The 16,716-nt window shown below is 39.7% G+C and overlaps 1 protein-coding gene across 3 annotated transcripts in view; it reads right to left on the bottom strand.

The window, feature by feature from the left end:
* Positions 1 to 2,414: 2,414 nt before the first annotated feature.
* LOC148360204 (janus kinase and microtubule-interacting protein 1-like) overlaps positions 2,415 to 16,716 on the bottom strand; it is a 70,277-nt gene continuing 55,975 nt past the window's right edge. Inside the window, exons 9-16 of one of the 3 annotated variants that reach the window (XM_088343649.1) lie at positions 14,310 to 14,420; positions 14,176 to 14,232; positions 12,525 to 12,779; positions 10,443 to 10,643; positions 7,773 to 8,232; positions 5,283 to 5,413; positions 4,459 to 4,512; positions 2,415 to 2,980 (exon numbers count right to left, since the gene is read on the bottom strand). In XM_088343649.1, the coding sequence (XP_088199775.1) occupies positions 2,858 to 2,980; positions 4,459 to 4,512; positions 5,283 to 5,413; positions 7,773 to 8,232; positions 10,443 to 10,643; positions 12,525 to 12,779; positions 14,176 to 14,232; positions 14,310 to 14,420 (1,392 nt within the window). In that variant the 3' untranslated portion in view covers positions 2,415 to 2,857. The remainder of the gene's footprint in view (positions 2,981 to 4,458; positions 4,513 to 5,282; positions 5,414 to 7,772; positions 8,233 to 10,442; positions 10,644 to 12,524; positions 12,780 to 14,175; positions 14,233 to 14,309; positions 14,421 to 16,716) is intronic. The other 2 variants (XM_088343650.1, XM_088343651.1) reach the window with 2 other exon arrangements.

Raw genomic sequence — 16,716 nt, 5'->3', positions numbered from 1 at the left:
CAGTCAGTTAATAACTATAGCATTAAACTCATTAAATGTAACTTGTATTCAATCGTATAAAATCCTTTATAGTCAAATGTATAAAATCCTTCAGCAGAAATTCCAAAAGATCAGTTTTTCACACGGCGGTGTGGATATTTCCATGCCGGTTCGAATTAAGCTACCGTAAATTCCGGACTATAAGGCGCACCTGATTATAAGCTGCACCCTCCGCATTTCGGGAGGAAAACCGACTCAGTACATGCACAAACCGCACCGGTATATTAGCCGCATGCGCCCACACTAAACAATGGTTGTCTTTTGAATGAACTATTCTGTTGACGGGGGGATTTTGTGTAAGATTATTGATATTATTCTTTATCGATCGTCCATTATCTATTTTTAGTCGATTCATGATACATTTCAAAGCCAATAGGCCGAGACACTTGCTCCCAGTCAAGGAACTGAGCCAAGGTCCTAGCCAAAGAGCCAAGAAACTTTTAGTGCTATTTCATCGTTCCCGGTGGTACTGCACTGCCGGGCTGATTCATAGAATGAACAGAGCAAGCTACTTATTATTTGATGCAGACCTACCCGTTTAAAGTAATCCAAGGAAAAAAAAGTGTATATTTCCAAAGGTAAGGGTGGGAAAAATATATATCCACTATTGTCTCCTGCATTCACAAACACTCACCTTTACCCGTCCCCAGTTCCCATCCGCCCGCGTTTGCTCCGCCCCTTCTTTCTTATTCGCTCGTGAAAATCAGCATAAGTGTCTCGAATAAATACAAATAAATACATTACAAAAATATACAGTCGCAAATACATATTATACATGGTTACACATATTTACAAAGAAAGACGGTACACTGAGAGAGTTTTCAAAGCTTTAATAATAAGCGCTGCCACGAGCGGCTGCCTTTTCCAGTAGCTGCCCTATTGTTTTATTGTCTGCTCCTATCTTCGGTGTTTCTCTTCCCGTTTTGACAACTACACTATGGATTACTTCTATCCTATGGACATGGGTTTTAGCGCACAAAAATGCATTTATTCAAGGAATCAACTCCTTGCCCTGAAGAATTCTCGTGCCGGCGTGATGAAGGGGCCTATCGTGGAAGAAGAGCCGGAGCTAGCGAAGCGGCTAGCGGCGTTATAAGTCTTCGGTACTATCCGTAATCATGGTAAATGCGAACTCACGACCAAATAAGATCATCGAGTGCTGGTGGAAAACATCGAAGCGCACAGGGAGCGCAGTTGCTGTGTTTTGTGGAAACGTAGCTCACGTTTAGCATTCCGGACGCTAACGTGTAGCCACCCGGAGCTACCCGGAGCTTTCCGGCTTCAACGCCGCTATCCAGAGACACGAAAGCCGGGGGGAATCGGAGAGGAGGCGGACTTGCTAACACGAGGTGGTGTATCCCTGGATTTTCACAAAGAAAAGATTTCCATCTGTCGCAGGGATGTCGAACTTTTGGATTAGCGTGACGTCATCCACTCCGCTACAAGCACCCCTAGGGCATCATGTTAATCTGTTAATGAACAACGGGGTAGACTGCTGGAAGTGTGAATTTCCCTATGGGGATGAATAAAGTATCTATCTATCTATCTCTATCTAATAATAATATAACTTTCATCCCAAACCGTGCCTTTGAAAGGTACCAACACACTACTAGGTACCTACCTGTTAAAGACGCATACCTTAATTGTTAAATTCACGGTATACCGTCCTCATCCAGGGATCAGAATGGAGATTTTCATTTTCAGCTGAAATAGCCAGAGTCCAGGAATAAACCAGGGCGGAGCCCCCCCCAGCGCCACCCCCCCCCCTCCCAAACCTGGGTTTTAGGCAATTTACTTGTCCAAAACCATGCTTATATTTATCATTTAAGTAACATTTTTAGAAGATTAAAATAATTTGCCCACATAACTGATTTTTTTGTAAATACTGCAAGATAAGTTCAAATGCAGTTCAGTCCCTGCAGCTTGTGCGACAATGCGGCCAATTTTTCTAACGGCCGCCAGGGTGCGCCAGAGCAATAAAGGAAAGAGTGAGACAATTGGATTTTGAATTTGTTTGCTACGCAAGAGAAAAAGTGAAAAAGTCGGAATGCCTTTGGGGTTCAAAAACAGTGGAAATCTGCGGATCCGCGGAAAATTCTGATCCCTGCTCATCTTCCTCTCTATAACTGTCGCTATAAAAGGAGTCTCCTCGCCATCTAAAAGAACCCTTGTCATATAGACAGTTTAAGCATAATCTAAGGAGATGAAGTCTTTCTCGTCATAAGCGGCCGTTAGAAAAATTACATAAATTGGCCGCTTCACCGGATAAGCCGCAGGGCTGAACATTTGGGAAAAAAGTAGCGGCTTATAGTCCGGAATTTACGGTAGTAGTAGGAAAATTGGAGATTTTCAGAATAAAAATAGACAAACACATCTCGAGTGACATAAACTTTTATTTTCTGTCCAGGTGTCGTTGGCAAAACAATACGATATCGTTGATCTGCGATAGAAAAATACTTCTGTTGCACCGTGAGAGCTCCACACCCGTATAGAAGTGGCAGGACGGACATGATCATTTATAAATTCATATGTGATACAGGATTCTGTGCAAAACTCTGGGAAAAAAAATGTTGGTTTTCCTTGTATTCACCAAAACAGTCTTTGGATTTCAAAGTCCTAGTTGATATTTGGCATGTTCATTTCAGAAAAGGTGAGACAGCGCTTGATCCAGTTAATGACGCTTTTATAGAAAATAACTGGGGGAGCGTCAAAGCACCCGAGGCAGGAGCAGCAGAACTCTTCCACGAAGAAGGAAAAAAATGTCCGTCCGTGTAAACGTGAGTCGCAAATCTTTTCTTTATTTGAAGACAATTCGGCGCTAACCTTTCCAATCCGGGGGCAGATAAGACGTCTGGACGCTCGTTGAACAAAGTCCGTGGGAACCCAAAGTTTGGACGGCGATCTCAACCGGGTACGTCAGTTCCACGTTTTCCAGGACGCACTGTAAAACAGACGGGACATTTATTGCTAGGTAGTAGTAAATACTGTGGAGCAGGGGTGTCAAAGAGGCAGCCCGTGGGCCGCATCAGGCCCGCTAAGGGGTTGAATCCGGCCCCCGAGACAACGCTGAGGGAAGCGCAAGAGAAAAACGAGCTGCGGGTTGAAATATGTCCACTTGATGTTGCCAAAAATAGGAGCCTCTCACAACAATGCTGTAGTTGTATTTCTTTCTCTCTCTTTATCTTCCTCCCTTTTTCTCTCACTCTCTATCTCTCTTTCACTCTCTATCTCTTTTTTTCTTGCTTTGTTACTCTTTGTCTCTTTCTCTCTCTGTGTCTTTTTACCTTCTTTTGCTCTCTCTTCGTTGATTCCCTTTTCTCTCTCTTTGTCTCTCTTGCTTTCCCCTTCTCTCTTTCTATACTTTTCTCTTTCTCTCCTCTTTTATCCTTGTCTCTTTCTTGCTTTCAATTTCTCTTTTGATTACTTTCTTTCTATCTTTCTTTCCCCCTCTCTCACTATTTCTCTTTTTATCTCTCTCACTATTTCTCTCTCTCACTATGTCTCTCTCTCCCCCTCTCTCTCACTATTTTTCTCTCTCCCCCTCTCTCACTATTTTTCTCTCTCTCCCCCACCACGTCTCCCCCCTCTCACTATTTATCTCGCTCTCCCCCCACCTCCTCTATCCCCCCCTCTCACTATTACTCTTCCTCTACCCCACTCTCAGTATTTCTCTCTCTCTCTCTCTCTCTCTGTCTCTCTCTCTCTCTCTCCCCATCTCTAATTTTTTTCTCTTTTTTTTCCTTTCTCCTCAAACGACTAGTCCAGACCCCGAGAGAATGTTTGTTAAAATGAGTTTGACTACCCTGCTGTAGAGTGATGCAGTCGTAGTAGAAAGATGAAGCAATCTGTATTTACATAGAGCAATTAACAATAACAATAGCAGGAAGTGGTAACCCGTGGGCTGATACCAAGTGGCTAACCATAGGTGGCTAGAGAAGGAAACAATAGTCAAAACAGTCAAAGATGACAACTAAAAAAGGCCCGAATCCCGCAATTGAGTGACATTCGCTCAGATGAGCCGCGGTGGAAAGCTCATCACACTTGGGGACAAAGCAGCTAACGATAATAATAGATGCTAGCAGCTAGTCATAACCTAGTGCTTACATAAGTAGCTAGAGAAGGAAAAAAAGATGCCTAAATCACGGAAATTTGCGACATTTGCTTGCATGAGCAGCCTTAGAAGTCAAGTGACATAGGAAAAGGCAGGAGCAGCAAACAATAGTGCCAAGCCATAGTCTAAAGCCAAGTTGCAACATGACTGCCTAGAGAAGGAAACAGTAAAGTAAAAGTGAAGGATGCCTGAATTTATTCGTTTTATTTTGTTTCTTCTTCTGTTTTTGTTTTTTAAATTCTAAATGTAAGTACCAGTACTTGCATTTTTTTTTCAATTTGAATAAATCAATTCATAAATCAACACACCTTGGTACATGCTGAGCTCATCACCGATTTGTAAAAATTCCCACCCACAAGCACCTGAAAATACAAGAAGTTGTGATTGTACAAACTGTCACTTGAAAATATAATAATCAGGGTTCGTACACCTTTTTAATGGCCAAATTCAAGCACTGTTAAGGACCTTTAAAGCTGATTTTCTAATTTCTCCAGTACCATTAAGAAGAAGAAATCTAGTGTGGCTTATGTAATTTTCCACTGGGAAACGCTAGCTTGATTTTTTTGCATGGTCCGTAATAAATGTCCATAATTGATCCTTTTCATAGTGTAGCATGCACCTGTCCCGTAGGGGGCGATGCCGCTTCATAGGACAATACCATACAAACTAATGCCAGCTGCCGTTAATCATTAGAGCAGACGAAATACAATGGCAGAGGGAAGCCACCAGAGAGCAGTGTTGCCGTCATTTATAAGCAGACTGTTTATGAGGAAAAACATGGCAACAATTTCAAGCATTTACAAGCCCTTCACCCAAAAATTTAATCACTGTTCAACCCTTGAAAGCAGAACATTAAAAAACAGCATTTTTAAAGATTTTAAGCGGCTGTACGAACAATGATTAGAATCATATTCAGGGGTTGCTCACAGACCAAAACATGGCAACAATTTCAAGCATTTACAAGCCCTTCACCCAAAAATTTCAGCACTGTTCAATCCTTGAAAGCACAACATTAAAAAACAGCATTTTCAATGATTTTAAGCGGCTGTACGAACAATGATTAGAATCATATGCAGGGGTTGCTTACAGACCACTAGGGGGAGCCACTCAGATTTAAGCGTTTTATGCCTACCCTGTATCCGTACACGAAGGTGCCGTGACTGCAACCGAGTTCATCAAGCGTCGGCCTCTCCCAGCCAATCAGGAGGCTCCTCTGGCCCACTTCTTTGATGACCTCCACAGAGCGGACCTCTGCTGGAGCTTCTAGAAAATAATAATAATAATAATAATACATTTGATTTCAAAGTACCTTTCAGGACAAATCAAACAGCAATAATATGAGAATAACAAAGAAACATATACAAAAAAATATATATATAGTTAAAAAAGGGGACCGGCATGTCTGAAGAGGTGGATTTTGAGTGCGGATTTAAGGAATGACAAGGTGGAGGAGTTCTGGAGGTAATGAGTTCCAGGGCTGGGGGGGCAGAGCGACTGAAAGCTCTGTTTCTTGGCAATCTGACTCTAAAAGACCATGCAATAAATGTAGTTTTTTTTTTTTATGTGCGTGAATATTGTCGGCAACACGCCTTTTCTGGTGGCTTGTCATTTTTACGTTGTCATGTGAAGCGTCACCGCCCCCTACTGTGCTCTGTAGTCCGAAGCTCACGGTTTACGGTTGACTGTTCCCTTAGCACCATGGGTAGTCGGGGCATCATTGAGGACACAACCCTGGACAGCTATCTGGCCGGTTTCAGGGCCATGGCAAAATTGGCACCAGTCCATTCCTTGATGTTGACAGCCCAGTTACTTTCTGGTCTTCCTCTTCTCCTGCCACCTTGGACTGTACCCTGTAGAATTATCCTGGTCAGTCCTGATGATCTTGTGACGTGACCATACCACTGAAGTTTCTGTCTGCGCACAGTTGACCACAGTTCTTCATAGGGTCCAATGTGTCCTCTGATGGTGTTGTCACATAGGCTAAGTAGCTGATGCCTAGAAGTTTCTTACAGCATCATATCTCCATGGCCTGGATTTTCCTTTCCAGTCTCGTTGTGAGAGTCTATGTCTCGCAATCGTAGAAGAAGATGGTAGTAATTTCACTGCTATGTCCTTGTCTCTCCAGATGGGTTTTCAAACTGGCTTTGGTTTCTGGTTCTGACCCCTCCTCTGATATGACAGCTCCAAGATATTAAAATTTGGTGACAGGTCCTAGCTCTCTGTGGTTGATGGTGATGTTTGTGGTGATACCTTTTGTGTTTTCTGTTCTGATTTTAGCTTGATGCTATGTCTAGGTGATAGACCAGATCCATGAGTTCCTGTTCATCACCTGCCAATATCATCAGCAAAACGGAGGTTAGTGATGTTGTGTCACCCAATACTGACTGTACCTTCATGTGGCTCCAGAGCTTTGGAGATGGTCCTCTCCAGGAAGATGTTGAATAAAGATGGAGAGAGAATGCAGCCTTGTCTCACACAGACTGGGTTTTGAAACCACACTCCAATGGTACCATTGATAAGTACCGCACAATTGGCTTTGACATACAGTTGTTCAAAGTTCATGGCCCATGTTGAACCTCCAGATGGTGGTCCATAAAGGGACTTGCCATACTCTGTCAAACACCTTCTTGAAATCAACAAGAACGTGTTAGAGGTTTCTCTGGTGTCTTTGAAACTTCTCGCATAGGATGCACAGATTAAAAATCAGTTCTGTGGTGCTCCTTGCCTCTCAGAAACCTGCCTGTTCTTCAGCTAGGATGTTTTTATCCTTTGGTTTCAGTCTCTTCAGTAGGACCTTTAGCATAACTTGACTTGCATGGCTGATGAGACTGATGGTTCTGTAGTTGGAGCATAGTTGAAGGTTCCCTTTCTTTGGTAGCATAATTACTAGCAGTTTTCTCCAAGCAGATGGCCATTGTCCTGTTTGCCAGATCTTTCAAATATTTGTCAAAATGTCTGTAGTTTTCTTACCACCAGTTGGTTTGAGTTCTGATGGGATGTTGTTGATTCCTACAGACGTATTACAGGTATTTATTCCTGCACTGCTGTTATTTCTGATTACATGACTACTATGGGTTTAGGCGTGACTAACAAAATTTGGTCTGGATTGGACACAGTCAAATATTACTTTTATAAAAAAATACAAATATGAAATGCTACACTCACATAGACTTTCATAGAATTTGTTGGGTCTAAAAACGACCCCTTACATGTGGGAGAGCTATAAAAATTGGCTAACGCTATAAAATACACCTGGCATGAGACTTTTTGAGTTTTCTTTACGACTGCAGTTGGAGAAAGAAGAGGGTGGGATGAGCAAAGAATTTACCCGCTTACAGCTCGCTGGCCCAACTCTTTCTGACCCTCCCCCCATCTGCCTCTGTGTTTTATTGAAGTTACAAGGGTGGAAAAGTACTAAGACAAAAAGAAAAGACCACAGACCATCCCCCCTGGACAGTCGTGGGGGTGGTGAGAAACAAAGACAGGACGGCTAGGTAACGCCAATAGGGAGCATGAAACTGATTAGAAATACACACCTTGAGCAAATAAGTTTAAGCCTACTTTACATAATTCATACATGGGAAAGAGATACAAGACATGTCTACCGGTATGGAGATCATACCTGGTTTAGTTCTTGAAGGTCTCGTCTTCTCTGGAGACACATAGGACTGTTTTAATGATCCCTCAGTGGAGAATTGAGACTTGAAGGTATCAAATTCGGGGCTCTGTGGTGCAGGACTATTAAGTCTTATGACCTCAGCTTTGTGGCCGGTTGCGTCCAAGGTATTGTTTGCAAGATTTGTGCCAGAACACGTGGAAACACCGGAGTCGGGACTTTTGGAGGTCAACGACGAGGAAGAAATGGAACGTTCAAGGTCAGTGGAGTCGGTGTTGTTAGATTCCTTAGAACAACTCTTAGCTGGCAAGCGAGGTATGAGCGAGATGCTAGCGCTTCTGGCGCTAACTGCGTTAAAAAGTGTGGTTGAGGGGGTTGATGTTTTGTGAGGAGACGGCTTGGGGGACGGAGGAGCTGAGGAGGACGTTCTTCTGGAGTTCTCCAGTTGTTCTGGTTGATTCATAACCTTCAAAATAAAATGAGGATATCAGAGCTGCCAAACATAGAGCATCCATTTTCAGAATGGATAAACTGAATTTTCACATTTAGATTTTTTTTGTCTTAGTAGCATTTAGGTGGCTCTTAGACTTCTTTATTCAAATACTAGAGATACTACAATTACACTACAACAATACTACCATGGAAATACGTTAAAAATACTTCTACGAAAATACTACAATAAAACACTCCAGTAATACTATCATACTTAATCACAAGAAGTCTCAACTCACATGAGGGCAAGTAAAAACCCCAAAACCTTAAAATGATAACAGATATACTTCAAAAATACTCCAGTATTAAAAAAAATACCACTACAGAAAATAAAAAAAACTACAATACAAGAGAAATAATACAAAATACTACAAAATTGCTACTAAAGGAATACTAAAAAAATACTACTAAAGAAATTCTACGAAAATACTACAAAGATAAGATTAGAGTAATACTAACAAATACAGAAATACTACAAAACATCTACAGAAAAACTACAAAAATACGACAAAAATAAAAATACCGTAATTATCAAAAGGTAATGCAAAAATACTACAAAAAACTGCAGAAATACAACGAAAATACTATAATAGGAATACTATAAAAATACAACAGATGTACTACAAAATGAACTACTAAGAAAATACTACAAAAATACGACTACCAAACTACTGTAAAAATACTACAAAATTCTAACGACAGTAATAAAAAATAAACCACACATCAAACCTGTTATTACTAAAAGTGTCCAAGAGATGGCACTAATGTAGTTTTGAATAGTAACATTGTCAATATAAATATGATAATTGCCTGATTTTTGTTCCCTAGTTTTAGCGAAAAACTGCCGTAGTAAACTATGGAAAATGATTAGTATAGGTAGCACTGAGATATATTTATAATTCTATCCGATAAAGAATAGCAGTACCCTGGGATTTGGCAAGACGGCTTTACAATGAAAATGTTTTATAGCCCCCTCTTTATGGCGTTTTCTCCACAAAAATGAATAATTTTGCATGTCCAAAGAAAAGTGTTTCGAAAGTATGCCGAGTTATGTTTATAAGATGTCTGACTGCTATTGGTTGACGTCAAATACTGATCGTTTGCAATTAGTTTGCGTCCAAAGATGAAAATATCGAAATGCTATTGGTTGAAGTACCTCCCATAATGCCTTTCTTTTGAATCGGTTCAGAATCTTTGCAAGTTGCCCCTACAATGCTATATTTTTGTACTGTATTCGTTCGCCACGGGTTTCAAGGGTTGCGGTGATGCTAAAGGGAGGAGCAAAAACATGATAACCATGGAAAAGAAACTTGCGACAAAGGCTTTCAACCGCTAAGTTGCATCATAGTAACCTATCCGAAATCGGGACAATTACTGAGAATAAGAAGGCGATTAAATCAACAATTTCTTTAGAGGGTTTGGAAATCCTTGCAAGTGGAAGTTTTAAAAGCAGTTTTGAGTCCCCCCTCCCTTCTTTGCAACCACCCGTTACTCCATTTGACCAGCTTAATGCACGACACACCAAAAGTAGGACCAATTAAGTCCTAATAGTAACCTATAGACGCTCGCAACCGTTTTTAGAATAGAATAGAATATACCTTTATTATCATTGTTACAAAATGGGTTGAACATATTGTGACAACGAAATTGGACATGGCACTCCAGACGGACAATTAACTGTAAGGATAAAAAAATTTAAAAAGATAATTTACACAATATTTACACAAGAAAGTGTGGGAATGTAGAGGCAGAAGATATTTACATTGGGTGTTTGCTTACAGGGGAACGTATTTGTGCAATATGCAGTAGTGCAAAATAGGCAACATAAGAATAAGAATGGGATTAAAGCAACAAAGTCTTCTATGGGCATGAAAATCTCGCAAGTTTTAAAAAAAAGTTTCATTTCTAATTTGTGTCCCTTCCCCCGTACTGCATCCACCTGCTACTCCATTTGACCAGCTCAAGTCACGACCAAAAGTCAAAGTTTATTAACCTGTAATGTTATTTAATCATTTGCACGTATATCACACGTAAAAAGTTCTCACCATGGCCTATTTTCTTGTTTGAATGTTGTTATCTTGAGTACCGGGGGTTTGGAAGGCATTAGCTAATTAGCATAGTTTTCCATCCCCCTGCTACTCAGAACGTCTTATCCCGAGGGTCTTAACTGGGGGTGTCTCTTACCTTGGAGCTACTCAACAAGGTCTGCTGTAACTTCTCTTGGAGGTTGAGGATCTTCTCAGGGCTGCTTAATCTCTTGCTCCTGATTGGAGAAACTGGACTCCAAAAAGGTCTCCTGGATCGGTCTGTAATGGATGGACCAGGGCACGAAGCGGGTCTTGAAGTCGGAGATCCTATATTGGGTTCGGCGGTAGATGAAGAAAGCTGTGAGGTAAAAAGAGGAAGAAAAGACTTTTTCCGATTGTATTTTATATCTTTTTCATTTAGAGTTGCTTATAGCAATATCTTCTGGCGATGTAACCTCTGGTAAATAAATGAATAAACAGGTGCAGGAAAAGATTTCTCCCCCAAAAAATAAAATAAAATAAAAACATATTTTAATTTAATCCTGAATTAATTGTATTCTCAGGATTATTAATTATACCAAAATTGTGCCAATAAATGTATAGAAACAATGTGCTTTGTTAAGGATTATTTACACTAAGCAGCTGACAAAATAATAGCGGCTAGCTATAGCCCGCAAGCGAGTGGCTAGAGAATAAAACTGGGGAATAAGCCCCAAATGCCTGAATCACAATACTCGGAAACATTCACATTTCAACTAGCATCCACTCAAATTTCATGGGGAAAAACTGGAGTTTTTCCTTCAAGCCATAGCCTTCAGCCAAGTGGCTGAAACAAGTGGCTAGAGAAGGAAACCATAGAAAAAACAATGACATTCCATTTGGGGCTCAGCTTTGTGTGGAAAATAGCCGTTAAGCACTAAAAAGCACTACTGGGCCAAGGTAACTCATGTTTTTGCATATTGTTTGAATCAGTGGTGCTTTTCATTAAATCAGGAGTGTCAAACTCATTCTTGCTTGGGAGCCACATGGTAGGAAAAAGCTCCCACGGGGGCCGGGCTAGTAGATCAATGAGAGAAAGAGTACAAGAGAGAAGGAGAGAAAGAAAGAAAGAAAGACATAAAGAAAATAAGATAGAACAGAAAACAAGTGAAAGTGAGAGAAATAAAGAGAACAAAACAAAGAACATAGAAGTGAAAGGGAGAACAGGGAGAGAAAGCGAGAACAAAAAAGAGAAAGCGAGAACAAGACAATGTGAGAGAGTAGAGAATAAAAATGAGTACAAAACGAAAAAAAAGAGCGCGCAAAGAGAGAGAAAACAACAGGATGAAAAAGAGTCATAATAAAAGAGAAAAACAGGAGAGAGAGCAAGAGAGAGAGAAATTGAGATCAGTGAAAAGAGAGAAAAAGAAAGAAAGAGAAAAGGAGAGATGGATAAAGGGAGGAAAGGGAGAGTGTGAGAAAGAAAGAAAGGAGAAAAAGAAAGAAAAAAGGAGAGAGAGAGAGGTAGAGAAAGAGAGACACGAAGAGAGATAAAAACAGTTAAAAACAGAGATAGAGAAAAAGAATAAAAGAGAGAGAATATGATAATAATACAGCTCCAGTTGCTTTGCAAGTAGTGCCTGACTTTGTCACCACCAAGTGGCCATATTTCAAACTGCAGCTGATTTCCCTCTTGCGCTTCTCTGGGTGTTGTCTCGTGGGCCTGATTAAAAACCTTGGAGGGCTCAATCTGGCTGCGCTTTGACACCTGTACTTTCAACAAATGTATCACACCACTAGGGGTCGTCGTAACACACACGCAGGGTTGGGTAGGGTTACTTTAACTAGATTACTTTCAATTACTTTTGGATGACTCCAATACCAAATATGCTAATAAAAGACAAAAGAAAGTAAATATGAATAAAATGACTACATTTTGTGCAGGCTTGGGGAGTAACGGAATACATGGAACGGCAAAAATGATGTCGGCAAGCTGTTTGGATTTATTTTCATTTTGTTTCTGTGGCATTTGATGTTAGTTTTGCCGGAGATCAAAGAGATCAAAGCCAGGAGAGAAAGCTCACCACGTGTTGTGAGTCATCATTTTATTCATATTTAGTTTATTTTGTCTTTTATTAGCATATTTGGTATTGGAGTAATACAAAAGTGATTGAAAGTAATCCAGTTAAAGTAACCCTACCCAACCCTGCACACACGCTGGGGCTTTAAGAAGCAACGAGATGAAGGGAGTGTCGGGTACCGATTTGGGCGATACCTGCTCGTCTTCTTGCACCAGGGACTTTGCATTTTTCTTCCTTTTAGAAGTTGGCACACGCGCAGCAGCATTCGGCGCAAAATCAGCGGCGTACTGGAGTAACCCGACGTCTCCGAGTAACTCCTCCGCCCTTCGCGTCAGCGTCCGGTCGGCGAGACCGTGCCGGTGCAAAACTTTCATGTTCTGTGCCAGGAAGTCGTTTCTTTCTTGGCATTTTTGCACCAGGCAGGACAGCTTGGCCTGTGATTGGACGATACATCTGTCAGTCATGATCAGTGTTCCCTCTAAACTGCGCGCGTGCGCAATCGCGCACTGCCTGCACGTTCTCAGCGCACAAGAAAATCTATCCAGCGCAATGTTCCCTCTAAAGCTGCGTGTGTGAGTTTTTAAAGTTTTTTGAGAACCGGCTTCTTCGGCTCGGCTCACTAAAATGAACCGGCTCTTTCGGGTCCTAAACGGCTCTTTAGGTTGTTTTTGCTTCTTTCATCCTTATATGACGAAATATTATGTAAAATTATGCACAAAATGACTTAAAGGAAGGGGAATAGAACAGAAAAGAAAAAAATACCAAAAAGAAGAAGTAGCTGAGAAAAAAAAAACAAAAGGAAGAGAAAAAAGAAGGAAAAATTCAGAAAAAAACAGAAAAAAAGAAAGAAACAACGGAAAAAAAAGTAAATAGAGAACAAAAAGAAAAAAGTGACAGCTAGGAAAAAATAAACACAATGAGATTATTTTTAAAGGACTTAAAAAAACAGTGAAAAAGAAGTTTGTGTTGCATTCAAATAATTTCCAATTATACCAAGTCAATCTTCTCTTTCTCTCTTTCTCTCTCTCCTGTTTCTCTCTTATTATGTCTCTCTTTTTCATCCTGTCATTTTCACTTTATTTGCACGCTCTTTTTTTCTTTTTGCACTCTTTTTTCTCTACTCTCTCTCTCACACTATCTTATTCTCGCTTTCTTTTTTGTGTTCTATCTTTCTCATTCTCTCTCTCTCTCTTACTCTCCGTTCTCTCTTCAATCTCATTGTACTTCCACTAAAAAAATGTGATTAAATACAGTTCTGTATCGTGCAACCGACTAAATAAGCCCCCAAAAATGTTAATATTATGAATATCAGGAAATAAAAAGAAATGGAAATCTTGTGAAAGAATTGTTGTAAAAACAAATGATGTTTGTAGGCCGTACAACCTTTGAAATAATACATTAGTCAATTCATTAAAAAAAGAAAAAAAAAATCGCATTGCCAGAAACTCAGCAAAATGTAACTTGATGTCAAGTTTTGGACATGTTTAATAATGACTCAGTTGCCACACTTGGGATTGCCGTTGCTCACTGTTGTTTCAAGCGTTGCTCACCGACTTTGTGTGAACGCTCAGACCCGTGGAAAATTACAGGGAACATTGGTCATGATTTGAAGATAGAAGAGAGGTTACCAAGTTAATTAATATATATAAATCACTCCGTATTCTTATACATCCTGAGCCTATTTTAACATGGCTCATAATAAATACAACATAGTAATAACATTGTAATAACCAGTGTTACCTTAAAATAGTAACAGTAGTAGCCTTTATTCCCAACGCTGGTAATAACTGACTATAAACAACAAACAAGTGCGGTCAAACGAGGCCTCACCTTTAGAGGAACTAAATCAACATTAGAATGGCTCCTGGTTTTTTGGAGTTCTTCATACTACAAAAACAAAAACAATATGGCAATACACTGTATACAACTCTAGTTGGAGAAAATCACAATAAAATATGTCCCACCTTGGCTTGCACTTGATTGTTTTGTGTGCGGAGGAAAACGAGTTCATCTTTAGTGTCCCGGGTTTTTCTAAGAGCGATATATTCCCGATTCAGCTCCTCGAGCGCTTTGGTCTGAAAGGACAGAATTAGTTTCAAAAAGGTAATGTACAAAAAAAAATGGAAGAATGTGAGATCCACTTAAAGTATTTGCATCCATCCATTATCTGCACCGTTTATCCTCAGTAGGGTTGCGGGTGTGCTGGAGCCCATCCCAGCTGTCTTCGGGCAGTGGGCAGGGGACAGACACCCTGAACTGGTTGCTAGCCAGTCGCAGGGCACACAGGGACAGACAATTCACTCGCTCATTCACGCCTAGGGACTATTTGGACCTGTGGGAGGAAATCCATGCAGGCACGGGGAGAAAATACAAACTCCACACAGAAAGGTCCGATCTCCTGATCGAAGAACTGTGTCAGGCGGCGTGGGGGACACTTCACCTTTGACTGGGGCAGGGGTAGGTTCCTATGTATTACAATCCATCCATAATCTGCTCCGCTTATCCTCAGTAGGGTTGCGGGGCTGCTGGAGCCCATCCTAACTGTCTTCGGGCAGGGGGACACCCTGAATTGGTTGCCAGCCAGTCATAGAGTGACAGACAATTCCCATCCAGGGACAATTTGGACCGGCCAATTCACCCGACATGCATGTTTTTGGAATGTGGGAGGAAATTCACACAAGCACGGGGAGAACATGCAAACTCCGCACGAGGAGGCTGCGGTAGCTGGATTTGAACCCTGAACCTCTGCGCGCTAACCACCCATTCACTGTGCCGCCCTAAAGTAAATATCTAGAAATAATAAAATCAATCAATCAAATAAATGACTTCATTTAAAAAAAATGAAAATAAATAGCTCAGTTGATAAAACATTTAATATAAACAAATCACTTGAATAAACAAATCAAATACAAAATAAATTAAAATAAATACAGTTAAAAAGTAACTCAAATAAATCCATCAAATGCCCCAATAAATCTTAAAAGAAAATCTAATTTTCATTCATACTTACTGCAGCATGAGAATTAATAATAGCGGTTGTAGAGAAATGATGCTTGTGACCTTTATCCATTGCATTATTCATTTTGGAATTGATTTCACTAACTGAAAAGCAAGACTAGTTTTGCATATAATTTAAAAAAAAAATCTAAACAGTAGTAAACAGTTTGTGTATTTTGATATAAAAAAGTGTCAAATGTCATTTTTGCACTTGCAGGGTTGTTCATTCTACCACTTTGGGAAAACAAGTGTTATTTTCCTTGTTTGTTCACTTTTAAGTTGAGAAAATATATACATACACCGGTTAAATTAGATGAATTATAGAAAGAAAACAAGTATTTGAACACCCTGCTGTTTTGCTATTTCTCCAACATAGAAATCATGCAGGGTCCTGAAATTGTCAACGTAGGTGCATGTCCACTGTGAGAGAGATAAACTAAAAAGAAAAATAGATAGATGTCTGGATAGATAATGGCTAGATAGATAGATATGGATGTCTAGATTGATGTCTTGATAGATAGATAGATATAGATGTCTAGATATAGATTCCTAGATAGATAGATAGATATAGATAGATGTCTAGATAGATGTCTATATAGATAGATGTCTAGATGTCTAGATATATGTCTAGATGGATGGATAGATGTCTAGATGTCTAGATAGATGTCTAGATATATATAGATATAGATAGATGTCTAGATAGATAGATGTCTAGATCATGTCTAGGTCATGTCTAGATAGAGATAGATAGATACAAATAGATGTCTAGATAGATGTCTAGATTTAAAGATGTCTAGATGGATATAGATATAAATAGATTTCTAGATCGATAGATAAATAAATTTCTAGATCGATAGATGTCTAGATAGATGGATAGATAGATGTCCATATAGATAGATATATAGATAGATGTCTAGATAGATATAGATAGATAGATATAGATAGATGTCTAGATAGATAGATGTCTAGATAGATATAAATAGATGTCTACATGTCTAGATAGATAGATAGATAGAAAGATAAATAGATATAGATGGATAGATAGATTTCTAGATCGATAGATAGATAGATGTCTAGATAGATATATAGATGTCTAGATAGATAGATGTCTAGATACAGGTAGATAGATAGATTTCTTGATTTCTAGATAGATAGATTTCTTGATTTCTAGATAGATAGATTTCTAGATAGATAGATGTCTAGATAGATGTCTAGATAGATATAGATAGATTTCGTGATTTCTAGATAGATAGATAGATAGATAGATAGATAGATAGATAGATAGATAGATAGATAGATAGATAGATAGATAGATAGATAGATAGATAGGAGGTTTTTTGTCAAGGGGTGAGAGCTAATACGCTATGCTTCTGC

Source organism: Urocampus carinirostris, chromosome 9 (genome assembly GCF_059441175.1).
Source record: "Urocampus carinirostris isolate Australia breed hairy pipefish chromosome 9, RoL_Ucar_1.0, whole genome shotgun sequence".
NCBI lineage: Eukaryota > Metazoa > Chordata > Actinopteri > Syngnathiformes > Syngnathidae > Urocampus > Urocampus carinirostris.
This window is presented reverse-complemented; position numbering and strand designations above follow the sequence as displayed.